This window comes from Planococcus citri, chromosome 1 (assembly GCF_950023065.1).
Source record: "Planococcus citri chromosome 1, ihPlaCitr1.1, whole genome shotgun sequence".
Lineage (NCBI taxonomy): Eukaryota > Metazoa > Arthropoda > Insecta > Hemiptera > Pseudococcidae > Planococcus > Planococcus citri.
In genome coordinates, this window is record NC_088677.1 from 76,641,508 (window position 1) to 76,660,537 (window position 19,030).

The window sequence follows — 19,030 nt, forward strand, 5'->3', positions numbered from 1 at the left end:
GGTGTCATTGTGTACGGAGTCCAAGAAATCCTGATGGGCCAAACAAGCCTAGCCTGACACAACCTTATTCATATTGGGCTCAGCCAGTAGGCTTGTGGACAGGCCCTTGCAGACCTCTAGTAGGTACCATCACCATCATGACATACTTCCTCTCAAGGGGATATTATGTACAAATCAACGCGTACCCTGATGCCAAATTGGGTCCTTGGTCTAACATCCTTTATGATGGTTTTGCCTCTATCCCGTTGATTATGTGTCTCATAGAAATTTATTTTTGAGTTTCCACTAGTAGTTTGACGCTTGCTTACTAGTGACATCTACGCAAGCACCTTGGAGCTAGCCGGGTTGTTTAGATACTCTGAGCTCCTGGGTATTGACCTCTATAGATGCTGGAAACAAGTTTCAGCTTTTTGACTTTGTCAACAGATGGACTTGCACAATCTGTTAGCTCAGCTAATTACTGGTGGTCCTCCGTACTTGACGTGTTATGCTGATAAGTGCACATATGATTTTTAATTATACACTCAAGCTTGCCTCTGTAGCTGTTATTTGCTGATTTTTTTTCTATTTAACAAGGTTCATTACAATCTAAAGGAGACCTTGAATGAATGATGTATCTGACTTTGAACAAGTCAGTTGCATGACATGTGCAGGGTATTTCTCCAGTGAGAGTATTCTATTTTTTATAATATCTGTGACTAAGTTATGAGGTTTTGAACAATGGATTTTTTTTTGCTTTGAGCATGTTTTATGAGTTTTCAACTTGAGAAATTCTTTTATCCATTTTTCGAAGCAGTTCCCAAATGTCACTTAAGCTTGGCTGTTTTTCTAGAGTCCGTGCCATTCAGTTAGGCATCTGTGCTTACACAAAGGCGTAAGCTGGAACCAATGAGAAGCCTGTGTTGGCATTTTCTGCTGCTTACTCGGGGCCCTCATTGGTTCCCACTTACAAAGTTGCGCATGTACAGCAACAGCTACCTAACTGAATTGTATGGACTACAGTTCCACTGATTCATCTGATTCTTTGGTGTTATTCTTTTGAAGATTTCTTCTGACTATTATTTTGGCTTTTTTCAGTTGTTATTTGCTCCTGGCTTGAAATAGTCCTTTGCTTTACATGATCAGTTGCTGTCATCTTTGGTTTAGATATTGCAACCATATTGCAACATCTTTTGCTTGATATACTAAACACCCTTTCCAGTTGGCTGTATGATCACCATCACAATTAGCACACCTGGCTGGGTCTTCTTTCTTCTTCCTACATTGCTTTGTTTCACGGTGTGATCTACACTTGACACATCTGAGTTTCTTTGCACAGTATGTTTTAGTATTACCAACTTGCTGACAGTTTTTACATTGAGGTTGTTCTCTCTCTTTTTTGACTTGCTGAAATTGGCATTCCTGAAGCCTACTGAAATTAAGTCTTCCCACATGGTTCTACTATTTCTGGCTCTCTTTCTTGCCTATTAGGATCTTGCTAAAACCCGGTAATCTTTATTTTTCAAGAGTTTGGTGATTGTAATTCCAAATATTGATCTCTAGAAACAGTTCTTTCGCTAATGTACCTAGTTTCCCCTTCACCTTTTTCTATGGGGTTATCTAGAGTTATTGTTTTATTCATGTAAGCTTTTGAACATTATTGAGCCAGTGACATTTTGAGGATCTGGGAAATAATACCTTATTTTGTACTTAGGTTCAGATTCTTCTTTTTTGAATTTTTTTATTTATTCATTGGAACTACTAGGAATCCAGAATTACTCTGCTAATGCAATTAAAATTAGATCAACACGATGCACTTACCTTTGTTAAAAACTGGTCTCTACAGTTTTAGATTTTTATTATTGCATGTGATGCTTTTTTTTTTTTAGCCAAAGTAGGCGCCACTTTAATTGCAGTTGCAAGCACAATCATTCATTTTTATTTACTTTTTTCCTCTGCCTCTAAATACATTAAATTAGATCTTTTTTTATTATTATTATAATTTTGCAAATTCATCTCGATCCACTAGCAAATTTTCTATACCAATCACTTCGATGATCCACACCCACCCTCTCTTACCCTTTACCTAAAAATAATCATTTATATAACCTCGTTTGTAGTAATTTTTTTTTTACTAACATAAATGATTTTTTTTTTGTTTTTTTTTCTGTGATTTTTTTTTATTATCCTCTACTACGTCGTTCCGACCGCCATTTACACGAATCGTGTGGCTATACTATTTTTGTGCTGCTTGTTCGTATGCGCCTCTCGTTGCCGTTTCTCGGGGTTTGGTGTTTTGCCCCCTGTACACAATCAAAAGATCGCATTGGTAGCTATGCAGGGGTACTCAAAGGACACTCACGAAACTCTCTGTCAGGTATTACGAGTAATTTTATTGTATTTTTTTCTTTTTTTTTCTTTACCTGAATGTTTTTTTTTAATTCGTTCATGTGCAGGGTGTGTTGGTTGCAGTTCATTTTTCCTTCCTTGGGGTCTAATTTTTGAAATTTGAAAATTGGAGGGGATACAGATGAAAATTTATGATTATTCTAACTAAATTGTGGAAGGTATTGAACTGCAACTTGCACACCTTGAACAGCAGCCAGACAAACGCTGGAAGGTTTGTATAAATGTGGCACTCGCCTCCCAAAGGGGGCGATTACAGGTATTTTTCATTACAATCGTGTAAATATTATTGTATTAATTTTAAAACTCCATAGACCATATTCAGCAACAAGCCGGGTTCTAAATGAAGCATTACAGCATTTTATTAATTACGCCACATTTTATTATTCGTATATTTTTTTTTTCATCAAAATTGTTCTTTAAAATGTAACCAAAGATGTAAAAATGACTAAAATCTGTCTTTTTTTCCCGCAGATTCCGATAAATACCACGAAATGTCGGCGGCTGTAGCCGAACCACCAAAGGATGGTCTGCGGTTAGACGACGATTCGGAATTCCCGCCAGTACCTTCGTCGGTATAACAGTCGCTTTTCTTTAATTCCGACGGATTCTCGTCGTTGGAATTAAAGAATAATTATAAAGTGTATTTTTACTCCGAGTAAAAAGCAGAAAAACATAAAAAATAAAAGTAAAAAAAAGAAAAAAACGCACTTTGGAAAAAAATATTAAAGGAGATATTACCCTATATAATTATTTTAATCGTGTCATGTTAAAAGTAATTTCGCTTGGTTTTATTTTTCTTTTTTCTTTTTAATACATTTTATTATTGACTGTGTAAGAGAAACAAAAACAAGATAAAAAAACAAAACAAAACAAAAAGAATCACTAATTTTTAAAATATACATATTATTTGTATTTTTAGTTCGTACCTACGTCAAGTTTTATTATTATTGTACATATATTAAATACGTAACAGAATTTTTCGTCTGTGTTTTTATTAGTTTTATTAACGTTTTGATTTTTTGACCCTTTTATTTTACTTTTTTTTTCTCTCCCCCTCTCTCTTCTTTTTTGTTCTATACATACTATTTTTTTTCTACAGCTTTTTATGCTTTGTGTACATAATTTGCGATTATGTAAAGATCTCATGTTTTAATATTTCCGTTTATTTGATTTTTGATTTATTATACGAGTAGTACATAAGATCAATGTACTGTATATGTCGCAGTTTATTCAAATAAAAATCATTTGTCTCTTTTATTCGAGTTTGGAGTTCGTGTATCTCGATGAGCTATATCGAAAAATGGCTAAGACATTGACCTCGTACCTTTGCATTTGAGGGCGAATTGATATCAGAAACGGTTTCTTCGTGTTCAACCCCCCCCCCCCACGCACCCCAACAAACATTCGGACACCTTGAAGTTCACTTTTTAAAGCTCAGAAAAAAATGTTGACTGTGACGCTATCTGTAATATGAAAAGTGAACTAACTGCTTAAAAAGAGAACAAATTCTGTTGAAAAAATACTGCAGCGCTTCAGGCGGCAAGAAAAAGAACTTCTTTTGTTATCCTCATTTGCATACAGTTCCCTAATTTGCATTGAGAAAAATACACTTTTCTATATCCGAATCAGGGATAACAAAAGAACTTCTCGTTTTCACCGACTGAAGCGCTGCATCATAAATTTGAAATTTTTTCTCTCTTTAAGAGAGTCGTTTCACCTTTAATATCATAGATAGCGCTGCAGCATTAGAAAGTTTGATACTATTAATACTTGAACTCAGGCTGTACTAACTGGACGAATGAGGGGGTTATTGGGTACGGAGAATTCGTTTCCGGTGTTGGTTGTTGCAAAAAGCTCAAAGTTCCCTCCAAAATGAAGCTTTTTTTCATAAAAGTTGAACTTTCAGTTAGAAGAAAGCTCGATCGACTAAAATAAACGAGCTTGACGTGATCAGCGATGCTTAATTAGTAGTGATCGACTACTCATACATCCCAATTGACGTTCATTCGACCAAAAAGCTCAATTTTGAAAAAACAGAAATTTTTCAATTTTGACCATTTTTGGTAATAAAAGATGCTAAATGAGACCAATTTCATTAGGAGAATATAGAGTATTAGGAGGTTCGATACTCCTAATACTTGAACTTTTGAATCGATTTTGCGAGCTTTAGAGAGCTTTTCAGGCTGTACGAACTGGACGAATGAGGGGGTTTTTGAGTACGGCAAATTCGTTTCTGGCGTTGGTACTTCCTAAAAGCTCAAAGTTTCCTCCCAAAAGAAGCTTTTTTTCATAAAAGTTGAACTTTCAGGTAGAAAAAAGCTCGATCGATCGAAACTAACATTCTTAACGTGATCAGCGATGTTTAATTAGTGATAATCGACTATTCGTACACCATATTTGGCGTTCATTCGGATAAAAAGCTCAATTTTGAAGATTAACAAATTTTGAAAAAATTGATGCAGCGCTTCAGGCGGCAGAAAATGGAACTTCCTTTATGCTCGTCAAAAATACGATGTAAATACCCTTTTCTATATCCCAAAATCAGGATTACAAAAGAACTTCTCATTTTCACCGCCTGCAGCGCTGCATTATAAATTTTGAACTTTTGAATCAATTTTGCGAGCTTCCGAGAGCTTTTTAGGCTCTACGAACAGGCCGAAAAGGGGGGTTTTTGGGGTCGGCGAATTCGTTTCCGGTATTGGTTCTTGCAAAGAGCTCAAAGTTCCCTCCAAAATGAAGCTTTTTTTCATAAAAGTTGAACTTTCAGTTAGATGAAAGCTCGATCGACTAAAATAAACGAGCTTGACGTGATCAGCGATGCTTAATTAGTAATAATCGACTATTCGTACACCCTAATTGAAGTTCATTTGGCCAAAAAGCTCAATTTTGAAGAAAACAAATTTTGAAAAAAATGATGCAGCGCTTCAGGCGGCAGAAAATGGAACTTCCTTTATGCTCGTCAAAAATACGGTGTAAACTGTAAATATCATTTTTTATATCCAAAATTCAAATTACAAAAGAACTTCTCATTTTCACCGACTGCAGCGCTGCATTACAAATTTCGAACTTCTGAATCAATTTTGACAGCTTCAGAGAGCTTTTTAGGCTCTACGAACTGACCGAATAGGGGGGTTTTTGGGGTCGGCGAATTCGTTTCCGGTGTTGGTTCTTTCATAAAGCTCAAAGTTTCCTCTAAAATGAAGCTTTTTTTCATAAAAGTTGAACTTTCAAGTTGAAAAAAGCTCGATCGATCGGAACTAGCGTGCTTGACGTGATCAGCGACGTTTAATTAGTGATAATCGACTATTCGTACACCCTATTTGGGTTTCATTCGGATAAAAAGCTCAATTTTGAAGAAAACAAATTTTGAAAAAAAAGATGCAGCGCTTCGGGCGGCAGAAAATGAAACTTCTTTTGTGATCGTCAAAAATACGTTGTAAATACCCTTTTCTATATCCCAAAATCAGGATTACAAAAGAACTTCTCATTTTCACCGCCTGCAGCGCTTCATTATAAATTTTGAACTTTCGAATCACTTTTGAGAGCTTCAGAGAGCTTTTTAGGCTGTACGAACCGGCCGAATGGAGGGTTTTCGGGGTCGGCGAATTCGTTTCCGGTGTTGGTTCTGCCAAAAAGCTCAAAGTTTCCGATAAAATGATGCTTTTTTCATAAAAGTTGAACTTTCGCGTACAAAAAAGCTCGATCGATTAAAATATACAAGCTTGACGTTATCAGCGACGTTTAATTAGTGATAATCGAGTATTCGTACACGCTATTTGCTTGCCTTTCATTCGGCTAAAAAGCTGACTTTTGAAAAAGTTCATATTTTCCTTTCCTAGTCATTTTCGAGTTTGGGGGGTTAAGGCTGGTGGAGGGGAGAACTCAAAATTAACCAGATCTAGGCGTATGATATATCGATTGTAAGGTTTTCAATATCGTAGATCTCAAATTTGGCATCCATTTTTTGATTAAAATGGATGGGTGAGGCTGATGGAGGGGAGAATTCCAAAGTTCACTGATATTGCCACGTGATACATTGATTGTTGTATTATTGATGGTGTAGAATCCGAATTTGACATCAATTTTTCTGTTTAAAACATACATATAAAGACAAGGTACTTACAAGTTTTGGATCAATTTCCATCAAGTAATTCATTATTCATTTCTCTCAAACAATCCATCAAAAAAATTCAATGTGTAGATATTGATGATTTAAAGTTATAATCTACAAAAACGATACCAATAATAAATGCAACAAACAAAATTTTATTTGAAAAATTTCACAATAAATAACAACACATTTCCTAAAGATATCTAGTCTACACAGAGGAAAAAGATCAGATCTGATGAAGTCTGAACAGATGTATGTAGCCTAATCCTATTGAAACGTTCACCTGATTTGATAAGTACTAGTAGTCTAATCAAATTAATTCGAGGTGATGTTCGGATCTGATCTAAACGAATTTGTATAGCCTTATCAGATTTAATCAGACCCAATCGAGTTTCTCCGACTGAATCTGATCAAATCTGAACAGACCTAATCCTACCAAAACTCAAAAAAACTGATAATGAGCTGTTTAATCTGGTCAGATTCCTTGATCCAGTTAATCTGATCTGATCTAATCAGCCCCTCCCCCACCACAAAAAATTCCATCACATCTGAGCATGTCTAATCTCATCAAAGCTTCAAACTGATCCTGATCATACCAAATTACATGTACTTGTATCAAGGCAACTGATCGGATACAATTAGGCTTCATCAACTAGATCTGATTAGATTAGAGCAAACACAATCCTATCAAAACTTCAATCTGATCAGATCACATTTGAACGTTTCTTGACTTATATAGTTGATATGATCAGATCCAATCAGTACCCCTTCAAACAAATCTGATCACATCTGAACAGATCTAATCCCATCAAAACTTTGATCTGGTCAGACCTTCCACCGAAACAATCTGATCAGATCCAATCACATTTTCCCAACTGGATCTGATTATGTACATCTGAACCCATATTAATTCTATTGAAACTTCAATCTAATCAGACCTAATCACATCCAGTCAGATCAAATTAAACCAAGACAATCTGATCAGATCCATAATCAGGTTTTCCCAACTAGATCTAATCACATCTGAACAGATCTAATCCTATCAAAACTCAGATCAGATCAGATCATTTTCCACCAAGCAGTGTTTCATTTCCAAGAAAATAATTATTTAAAATCAAATACGTTACAAAATATAAAACATTAATCAATTACATCATTTCTATAGCCTAATCAAAATAATGCCCAGCAACGCATCAGCCCTAAATCCGGCCAATTTCATCATCAATCAATAAATTACAAACGATCACAGAACAAAACCTCCCCAAAATTCCAAAATCCAAGTTCAACGCATCAATTTAAAAATATACAGAAAAAAAATTCAACAACGATATTAAAATATTACAAAAGTATAGAAAAAATATCAATCACCTCGATCAAGGTTTCAAGAGCAAAAAACACATTATAGGTAAATAAAAACGGAATAAAAAACATTGAGATACCTCGACTCAAGAAATGGGTAGGTAGTAAAAACAAGATAAAAAAATCTCCCTCTCCGACGGAATGATGAATAATCCCCCCTCCCCAAAGCTTAGCAAATTACACAGAAATACACACATTTGGCAACACAGGAACTAGGTACATTGAAAAAAAATGCAAACGTCATCGAGACAACCCTCTGGTTCAAAAATTCACGCTGCTAAAAATATTACCGTAAAAAACACAATCTAATCGAGGCATCTTCGGAGCCAAGACGAAATTTAAATTCCTTACGTGGCCTTTCATAGACCAAGCAACACTACACCCCTGTCAATCGACCGCAGCAGCTCCACTGTTGGGTTTCTTCTTACCTCGTCTACCTCTGGTTCGTCCTTTAGATTTTTGCCACTTATCTGTAGCATCGTCTCCGGCAGCCATCGTATCGATCTGTTCGATCAAATCTTCGACCACGTTGCAATTTTCTCCTGGCAGATTTTCTTTTAACGTAATGAGATCATCTTCGCAGTTATTAATTTCATCTTGAACCGGTGGTTGCAGTCGTTCTTGGGCATCATCTTGGTTCTCAGATTGTTCAACGGTGCTTTCAGGAATGGAGTTGGTGGTAGCATTGGTTGAGGTGACGGTGATGTTAGGAGTGCTAGGTCTGACTCTCCAGTTGCTCTCGGTACTGGGAGATTTGCCATTGGTGAAGAAGAAATTACTGATGTATTTATTGATGGCGTACTGGTCGCCGAATTTCTGATTCGGGTTCGGTTTCTGGCCGAAGCGACGTCTGGGTGATGCAGTTAGTGATTGCTGGATCCATAATGGGACAGAGGTGTCGTCGGTGAGGCGAGCGAACGAATACGAATCGAAGTAGTATTTTTTGAAGATATCTTCGTTCTTGACGCATTGCATAGATAGCCAAGTGTGCAGCAGAAGCTTGGGGAATCGGTCTGTCCAGTAGGTGACGAACTGATCTGGTATACTGCCCAGGATTTCGCGTACTTTATCTGAGAGTTCTCTGTAGTGATGTTTCTGAAATCAGAACAAGAAATGTAAGAATTAGGATAAGTTCATTTTCAAGAATTTTTGACATTTGATCAGATCCGGACATTCCATGAAAATTTGCAGCAAAACAAAAAGGATAAACTAGGCAATATAATTTTTCAGAATTCCCATTGTCTTTAAATTTACAAAATTTCCAAAATTTTCAGAATTTGGCATTGATTCCAAATTATTAAATTTTAAAATAAATGTTCAGAATTCACATCGCCTCTAAATCGTGAATTATGTAATTAATTATCAGAGTTTCATAGACCTATTTTTCAAATTACAAAAATTTCAGAATAATTTCTATACCTATACATATTTGCGTTGCTTCTAAATTACAAAATTTCATATTAATTCTCATTTCCTCTAAATTATAAATTGCTTTTCCACAGTTCACAAATTTTCCAAATTACAAAATTTCAGAATAGCTTTTGTGTTTGCATTGTTTATATACTTAGGTGAATTACAAAATTTCAAATTATTATTTTTCAGAATCCTGCATTCTCTTCATAATATAAAATTTTAAACCAACTTTCAAATTTACATTGTCTCTCATTGACAAAACAGATTTTGCTGTGGCCTCAAGAAGTAATTTTGGAATTGTGTATGTGAATTGCTTTTTTGCTACCTAAGTGATTTTTTGGTGGTGATGATTTAGTTTGAAACTTTTATCAATTATTATTTCAAATGAATTTTTTTGAAGCAAATTTTTAGTGATTTTTTTGATTTTTAGATAAATTATCATCTTGAGATTTAAAATTCAATGTTTTAAAATTCAGCTTCGAATTTTTTGTGGCGATTTCAAAATGATTTTTTAGATTCTAATGAATTTTTTTCCATTGATGGTAATAATCAATTTTTTCAGAATGATTTAAAATTAATTTTTTTTTTTGTGGTGGTTTAGAATAAATTTTTCAATGTTTTTCATGGCGATTTCAAATTGATTTTCGGGTGTTGAATTTAATGATTTCAAAAAAAATAATTTCAATTGATTTTTTCGTGAATTTTTTTTAGTGTTGAATTCTAATTAATTTTTTTCACGAAATGACGTAGGGATTTTTCGGAATGATTTCAAATGAATTTGTTCAATAATGATTTAGTTTGGAACTTTTTTCGAGTTTTTCAAATGATTTTTTGTAGTAATTTTTAGTAAATTTTTTTGGTCATTTTTGGAATAAATTCCACCAAACGATTTATAATTTCATTTTTTAAGTTTAGAATTTTTTGGTACGATTATTATTTTGTATTTTTTGCATTGAATTTCTAATGGAGTTTTTTTTCGAGGTACCTATGTACATATAGTATTATGACAGATGAATTTTTTCGGAATTATTCCTTCTCCCCGGGTTGTCATAAGAATTTTTTTGTTGAATTCTAATCGAGTTTTTTTTCGCGGTACCTGTATTATTATGACAGACGAGTTTTTTCGGAATTATTTCTTCTCCCTCGGTTGTCATACAGTAAGATAATTACCTTATTTCGTAAAGCTCGGAGTAAATCACGAAGACTGTCAGCTCGATAACTTCGGTATTTGGTGAGATCGTCGGCAATTTCGGGTTCAATGGCTCCACGCCAGTCGCCTTTAAGTACTGCACTATTGCCCATTTCTAACTCAATGAGAACTTTACTGGTAACGTCTTCTTTTTCAATACGATCGCTAACATCCTGCAACACAAAGCAAAAGTATCGACTTATAAGCAACACAATAGAAAATTGGCCTGACTTCAAAGTTGTTTAGTCTGATTTTTCACAGAACTAACATAAGAGAAAATTAAGCTCATTATACGATAGTAAGGTAAATCATGTTTAAGTATAGGGTTGAGGTGGGATCTCACGCAAAATCCGTTTTGGGATCCCAGAACATTTACCGATTTTACACGAATGTCTTGATACATTTTTTTTTCATTTGGTTGACGTTAGATTGAAAGGGTGTGAGCGGGGATGAGCTTGATTTAAAATTTGCGGAAGCTCAAATTTTCAGGAGAGGAAGGAGGCAGACGAAAAAAGTCAAACTACGAGCTAAAGTTAATTACGAGTATGCAACATATCCGAAAAAAAATTGTCAGCATTCCTTCAAATGCTATATTTCCGATTGTTATAATGATACATAATGGAGCCGGAGCGCTTAGCTGGAATACGTATCCATAATAGAGTGGATCACTAAAAAAAAAGTCGACAGATTTTGGCCTCTAGCAAAAAATTTCATTTTGAGTAGAAAGTCACTAAAAAAAAATTGTATCCCTGGTGGGGAGAAATAAGTACTCGTTACTTTTGACTGAATTTTTAAAAAACTAAATTCAAATAGGTAGTTACCAATAATTTTCTCATAGGTAAGTAGGTATGATTTTTTCATTAAAATCAAGTCATATTATTTTTCTTTCAGTTCGGAGCACTTATAAATTTGAAGAAACAAAAAAAATGAGTAGTAAAATGCAAATAATATGTAGATATTTCAAAGACTCGGACTTGCACAAAAAGATTCGCAAGTGTGAAATCATCTAAAACGAAGACTCCTCTGCGTCTCTAACATGAGAGTCATCAACAAAATCAAAATTAGGAGTCGTATTGCGAGTCGGCTCCGAGTCTGTGAGTCATTTGCGAACAGATTATCGTCATCTCTAGTCGAGCTCAAGCATGAGTAATGATGTAATATTTTTTTTTTTTTTTAGTGTTGGTCATCTAAATTTCAAATATATATCGCACCTTGGGAGTAATAAGGTTGACAGAGGGCAGATTGGCCCCAATGCCGAAGGTAGTGCTGACGTAACATATCCCTTATAGTAATGTAGGTAACGTGTATAAATATCTTAAAAAGAAGTAGGCTAAGTACACTACATACTCGCTCATACAAGGCGGCACCCTTCTCAAAGAGAAAGGGTTTGCGAGCCGCTAGGAAAGGGCTCGCGAGCCGTTGACAGTTATAGCTCGAGATAGGGATTCTTGGTGACATTTATAGTCCGAGATAGGATTTTTGGGCATAAATTAACAAAATCACATAAATTCTTCCAATTTATGTGTACTTAGCAATTACGCTATTGGTACCCCACTAATAGGGGTGGAGACTTGACCATCTCAAGTCTCTTTATAATACTGATCTTCTCGCCGAAATCGCGAGAAAGTAAGAGTCTTCTCGTCGAGTAATGTAGTCGAATCGCTGTTAAGTAGGACTTCGCGGTTCTCTTACTCTAAACTCTGAAAAATGTCTTGTTTCTTATTTCGATGATTCGCGATCGTCGGTTCGTATTCAAGACGTTGATAAAAATTACTCCATGGGATCTCCTTATTTGAGGAAACCATGGTATAGTCCTGTTGTTTTCCCCATCTCGTTAGATGGTAAATAGCCTGCATAAATTGGTGAGATTGATCATGCATAAGTACGATCAATAACAAGTGAACCTTTTTGATATCTTGGGGTGTATCCGGACATCACCGAGATAGGCAAAGAATTAAAATGTACCTCGTTTAGTTAAGTTCCATCGAACGCCTTAGTATTGGTTAGGCACCCGAAAGAGATGGAAAAACAAGAACAGTTGGCAGTAAGTGGTGAAATACACTTACTCATTTATTCGTAAGTATAATATTTGTAACCTTCGCATGGATTTTGAGCAAGGTGTCGTAATCCATGATGATTAAATTCATATTGTTTTCTTGTGTAAATACTAGCAAAACTACTTATTTTCGCATATCCTATTCTTCACAGGTGTTTAGGGTAAAATCTCAAGTTAGATTATTGTTTCGATTTTTATGATCTACGCCAACACACGCATGGCGAGATCATCACAAATTACGCCTTTATTCACGAGATGTAGCATAGAATTTTCTTTCATTTTGGGAAAAAATGAGCATTTTATCACTTATTGGAGTATAGGAATATGAAGATGAAGATGAAGAGAAATAGTGAACAAAAACACAAATCCACAGCGTAAACGAAATGAAAGACTGAACTCGTAGATGAATTTGGATTTTTATTTACTATTTTTACTATTTCTCTTCATCTTCATCTTCATATTCCTATTCTCCAATAAGTGATAAAATACTCATTTTTTCCCAAAATGAAAGAAAATTCTATGGTACATCTCGTGAATAAAGGCGAAAATGTTTTTATAATTAGTTACCTCCTGCCAGAAAGCTCGCAATTTCGCTAAATGTTGTCCCATATTTTGGCTCGATTTCCGAAAAGATTTTATGACTTGATAAAAAATCCTCTCTTAGCGACATAGATTTTTCTTCTCTTCATGCTTTAAACAAAGGCATTTTTGCCAACAAGATTTGATTCTCGCTGAATTTGTGAACTGCCAGATGACTTTTTTTCAACCTTGTTTTTTTATTTTTTTCCAATTCAATTTTTATTTCATTTTTTGAAAGAGTGCTTTTGTTCAATGTTTTTGACACATGTTTTTGGTTCATTTTTTCAAAAAAAATTCTGCATGCATTCAATTTTTTTTTAGGAAATGTCACATTTGTGTTTTTTGGAAACTTTCATTTTCCTATAAAACTTTTCATCAAAAGCTAGACTTTTTTGTGGTTTGGCCAATTGGGCGAGGTACCCTATCACACTCATTAAGGCACTTCAATTTTCTAACCCGAAAACCTAGAGAACCTCCAAAGGGTTAAAAAGAGAAGAATTATTACGCGTGATGCGAAATTATGAAAAGAAATGGTACACATGACCGAATTTTCACGCTTTATTTCGAAGTATTTATTATGATAAAACATAAACCGAACGTTTCGGCACACTCGTTGCCTTCATCAGCGGCAGTATAACAACTATAAGTGCATTTTACAAATACGCAAGTACAGAGAAGATAGAGACGAACAAAAAGTACAGAGATAAACTAGTTCGAAATAAAGCGTGAAAATTCGGTCATGTGTACCATTTCTTTTCATCTTAGGTATGAAAATAAAATTCCCTGGAGCAAGCTAAGTGGTTGTGTTCGGAATTTTGGGATCATCTGCTTCCAGCTGCGGATATTTTTGCAATATTATTTGGCAATAATTGGTAGCGAATTCATTGCTCTCATCAAATTCTTTGCTCACTTTGAAGTACTTGATGAACAGCCGAACTGCATCAATGCTTCCTTCGAGCAGAATACCGGGTTTGAATAGAAATTTCGGATGAAAGATTGTGTATACCATAGAAGAGGAGCGAGCTAGAAGCTCGATGGCCTCGATGTCGTTTTCTTCAATAGCTACTTTCATAATATTAGCATTGTCATTTCGTGATATGGATATACTGTGCCAGATATTGCACATGAAATCTCGATCTGAATTATTTAAAATTTCATGTACCACTAATTTACCCCAGTATCTTCATCCTTGCGCCAAACTACAGCAACGTTTTCTATCAGTAGGAAAACCCAAGCCTTCTTCATGTGGGACCTGCTGGACAAATCTAATAATGTTCCATTGACTGGCTCTTTGTAAAAATAATCAACGTCTACGTCCGGGTACTGCAGTCAATGTATTCAAAAAGGTTTTTTTGGGCCAAAAATTTTCAAAAAATTGTCCAAATACTTGATGATCAAAATTGCGATTGGCCAGCTAAATCTCTGGGAATGCTATTTCGGGCCACAAGTCGAATTTTCTGAAGTTTGTGCCCAATTTTGAGTCAACGCAGCCTAAAATTTTCAAAAAATTGCTCATGTTGGGAAAATGTGATTGGGCAGCTGCAATTCTAGGAATGGTCTTCTTTAGTCACAAGTGGAGTTTCTGACGATTCCAAAATCTGTAGCAGCACAACCGCATTTTTCGGCAATTTTTGTCCGTATGTCCTATTAAGAATGCACTTGATAATGACGCTTGATAAATCCTGAATTACTTTTACTGTTATAGGTACCATTTTCCTTTTTTTTTTTTTTTTTTTTTTTTTGACGTAATTGGCCAAAAATTGAAATTCTGAGACCCTTAACAAGACATACCCACTTGTCCTAACATGAATTTTCAAATTTTTTCGATGTTTTTCGAAATGGAAAAGGAATCTATACCGAAGAAGTATTCAAAAAAGCTGCCTAAATTTTATCCTCAAACATGAGTTTTTTTTTTTTTTTTTTTTTTTTTTTTTAAACACTACCCAGAAATATGGCTCAAAAGTCCACCGATGAAAAGTTTTCAACGCTTGTCACCTCGGTGCTTCGATAATTCGAAATTATTCCAATCAAATTAATCGAAAAATGAAGGATGATTTCGCATTATCGTTATTAATCAACGTATGGAGAATTCGCTTGACGTAATTTTGAAAACTTATCGGTATAAATCATCAAAAAAACATACAGCGTGTATCTAATGCCAAGTTATCAAGGGAAATAAGGTTTACAGGATTTCCCGCTGGATATTAGGTTACATAATACATTCGAAAAAGAGACGCATACTTACAGCTGTTATCAGAATCAAGCGAACAAACGTTTGCTGCTGTTTTATCTATCTTGATAATTTCAATATTTGATTATAGATGAGCAAGAGCTGTCAACTGACATTTTTTAAATAGCGGTGTATCCGAATTTTCCAAATTAAACCATTTATCTCGCTTTTTTTGAAAAATACCGTATCACACCAGTAAAAAAAAGTGACAATTTCGCAACGAGAATTTTGTTTTCATCAAACATCCACTGGCCAATCGATTAGTCACCGAATAAAACGGAAATTCATATGAAAAATTGTCAAACTACAGGAAAGCAGACGACAGGAAGCTTCAACAATGAAAATGCACAGTTCGTCATACATATTGCATTTGATGCACGTTACTTTTCGTGTTATCCCGCAACTCTTCATTTGTGGTTTCGGTTTTTACGCGCGTTAAACGTATTAGTTTTGTAACTCTGCGTGATCGAGTAGTACATTTCGATCGAGACAAAATGACCAATCAACAAACTTTATTGTTTTTGTTCAAACAACGAAAAACGAACGAGTTTATTGAACTCTTGAAATGCCCAGACATTGACGTCAATTATTTTTACGGAGAACCAGATAACGGTACGTTATTAGACTTGGCTTGCCGATCCAGCGGAAACTGCGAGTATGTTCATCATCTCTTACAGAATGGAGCTTCACTGACACGTGAGAATCAAGTGACTGGTAAACTTGCGTTACACGAAGCTGTCGCACATATGGACACGGATACGATGCATCATCTCGGTACGTTCCTGCCAAAAGTTATCGCACAAGAAGACGAATTTGGTAACACATTTATGCAAAAAGTTGTTGAGAAAAACGATATCGTACTAATGAGGCTCCTAGCTCGTCATTGTCCTCGAAGCGTCGATTATAATCCAAAAGCTCCTTACTTCGCATTGCTTCGAGGAAGCATTGAAGCAGCCAGAGTGTTCATTCAGAACTACGATGTGGACGAGGAATTCGTAAAGGATTCTCAAAATCGAGCTCGTACTTGTCGTGACGTAATATTGGAAACATATCCCCAATTAGAACCAGAACTGCCAACTAGGTCGCCAAGTGAGTTCCCAGAGATTTTATTTTCGTATCTGCGTAGACGTGCACCTGAATTGTTTTTAAATCGAATTGCCGAATTGAACACGGAAATGCTGAATGATAGCCATAGCCTTAATGATGGTGACAAAACCTATCTACATTTAGCTTGCCAATACAATTACATGGATGTGGTAGAAGCGTTGTTGAAAAGAAACGTAGACCTGAATAAGGTTACTCACGGTCCTCTGGTAGGAACTCCAATAATGTTTGCAGCTCGTAATGGCCATTATGAAATCGTTGAGAAGTTATTCAATATACCCCAAGTTGAGCTGCAAATTAAAGGAATCGGGTCTGTTTTGCATTGCGTGGTGCAAGGAATGGGTAAAGGGAATTGTGAATCAACTGAACATCGCAGATGTCTAAAACTATTCTTGGATTGTGTTTCCGGTGATGCCAGCAGATTATCTATAGATTGTATCGATGAATCTGGTAGGCCTGCTCTCTTTTGGGCAATAGACAACAATAACGAATGGGCAATTGATTCTCTCATCCATGCTTATGATGTTGGCACGCAAATATTGAACCATAGCATCAATGAAAACGGCTGGTACTGTCTACATTTAGCTTGCTATCACAATCGCATAGACATAGTAGATACACTGTTGGAAAGAAACGTCGACCTGAATAAAGTAACTCTACGTCCTCATAAAGAAACTCCAATAATGATAGCAGCTCGTGCAGGTCACTATGAAATCGTTGAAAAGTTATTCAATATACCCCAAGTTGAACTGCAAATTACAGGAAGGTGGTCCGTTTTGCATTCGGTGGTGAAAGGAATGGGTAAAGGGAATTGTGAATCAACTGAACATCGCAGATGTCTAAAACTATTCTTGGATTGTGTTTCCGGTGATGCCAGCAGATTATCTATAGATTGTATCGATGAATCTGGTAGGCCTGCTCTCTTTTGGGCAATAGACAACAATAACGAATGGGCAATTGATTCTCTCATCCATGCTTATGATGTTGGCACGCAAATATTGAACCATAGCATCAATGAAAACGGCTGGTACTGTCTACATTTAGCTTGCTATCACAATCGCATAGACATAGTAGATACACTGTTGGAAAGAAACGTCGACCTGAATAAAGTAACTCTACGTCCTCATAAAGAAACTCCAATAATGATAGCAGCTCGTGCAGGTCACTATGAAATCGTTGAAAAGTTATTCAATATACCCCAAGTTGAACTGCAAATTACAGGAAGGTGGTCCGTTTTGCATTCGGTGGTGAAAGGAATGGGTAAAGGGAATTGTGAATCAACTGAACATCGCAGATGTCTAAAACTATTCTTGGATTGTGTTTCCGGTGATGCCAGCAGATTATCTATAGATTGTATCGATGAATCTGGTAGGCCTGCTCTCTTTTGGGCAATAGACAACAATAACGAATGGGCAATTGATTCTCTCATCCATGCTTATGATGTTGGCACGCAAATATTGAACCATAGCATCAATGAAAACGGCTGGTACTATCTACATTTAGCTTGCTATCACAATCGCATGGACATAGTAGATAGACTGTTGGAAAGAAACGTCGACCTGAATAAATTAACTCTACGTCCTCATAAAGAAACTCCAATAATGATAGCAGCTCGTGCAGGTCACTATGAAATCGTTGAAAAGTTATTCAATATACCCCAAGTTGAACTGCAAATTACAGGGGTGAGGTCTGTTTTGCATTCGGTGGTGAAAGGAATGGGTAAAGGGAATTGTGAATCAACTGAACATCGCAGATGTCTAAAACTATTCTCGGATTGTGTTTCCGGAGATGCCCGCAGATTATCTATAGATTGTACCGACAAATCTGGAATGACCGCTCTCTATATGGCAATATACCGGGTGACCCAAAAGTTACGCAACCCAAAATTTTTTTCAAAATAAAAAATACGTTTATGAGCAGGCTTTTTCAATTGCGTTGTCATTAATAGTAGGAGGGTACTCCCCCAAGTAATTAAAGTTTCACCCCCCATTCGAATTGCATAGCGCACATTTTGCAGGGGCAGACCAAGCATACTTGAATTATATTACCAAGCAGACAATTATCATAGGTGTACGAAAGGTTGCCTACATCGGATTATTTTAAGGTGGCTTATGCAACGCTACACGATGGTCTTCACCAGATGATGCACCCCCCGCCATTCACCGATCGTTATTTAATTTTTCAGGAAAAAAAACTTTAAAAATTTTTTCGTGAAAAATCGAAAATTTTTACTTAATACTAAAAATGTTGTGGAAGAATCATTACAAGGGAACAAGTTTATTAGCTGTGAATCACTTGGAGTCTCTGCTATGCAACGACTGCCATTTCATTTCTTTTTGGCTGTTGATATTTTTTCAAGGAACCAATTTTTCGGTTGCAGGACTTTTAAGTCACCCGGTACTTCAACAACAAATGGGCAATTGATTCTCTCATCCATGCCTGTGATGCTAGCACGCAAATGTTGAACGATAGCGACAAAGAAGGCGGCTGGTGCTATCTACATTTCGCTTGCAGATTCAATAACATGTATGCGGTAGATGCGCTGTTGGAGAGAAACGTCGACCTGAATAAGGTTACTCAAAGGCCTTTCGCAGAAACTCC

At 35.9% G+C, this 19,030-nt stretch overlaps 2 protein-coding genes across 16 annotated transcripts in view; one reads left to right on the forward strand and one right to left on the reverse strand.

Moving 5' to 3' along the window:
* The window catches only part of Atg18a (Autophagy-related 18a), a 39,035-nt gene extending 35,390 nt beyond the window's left edge, over positions 1-3,645 (forward strand). For 11 of the 14 annotated variants that reach the window (XM_065347270.1, XM_065347229.1, XM_065347254.1 and 8 more), the window contains 2 exons: positions 2,300-2,356; positions 2,860-3,645. In XM_065347270.1, the coding sequence (XP_065203342.1) occupies positions 2,300-2,356; positions 2,860-2,966 (164 nt within the window). In that variant the 3' untranslated portion in view covers positions 2,967-3,645. The remainder of the gene's footprint in view (positions 1-2,299; positions 2,357-2,859) is intronic. The other 3 variants (XM_065347278.1, XM_065347295.1, XR_010556466.1) reach the window with 2 other exon arrangements.
* A 2,989-nt stretch (positions 3,646-6,634) lies between these two features.
* The window catches only part of LOC135833529 (serine/threonine-protein kinase/endoribonuclease IRE1-like), a 328,041-nt gene continuing 315,645 nt past the window's right edge, over positions 6,635-19,030 (reverse strand). Inside the window, exons 16-17 of one of the 2 annotated variants that reach the window (XM_065347371.1) lie at positions 10,442-10,633; positions 6,635-8,953 (exon numbers count right to left, since the gene is read on the reverse strand). In XM_065347371.1, the coding sequence (XP_065203443.1) occupies positions 8,246-8,953; positions 10,442-10,633 (900 nt within the window). In that variant the 3' untranslated portion in view covers positions 6,635-8,245. Of the gene's footprint in view, positions 8,954-10,441; positions 10,634-19,030 lie in introns of those variants that run through there. The other variant, XM_065347372.1, reaches the window with a different exon arrangement.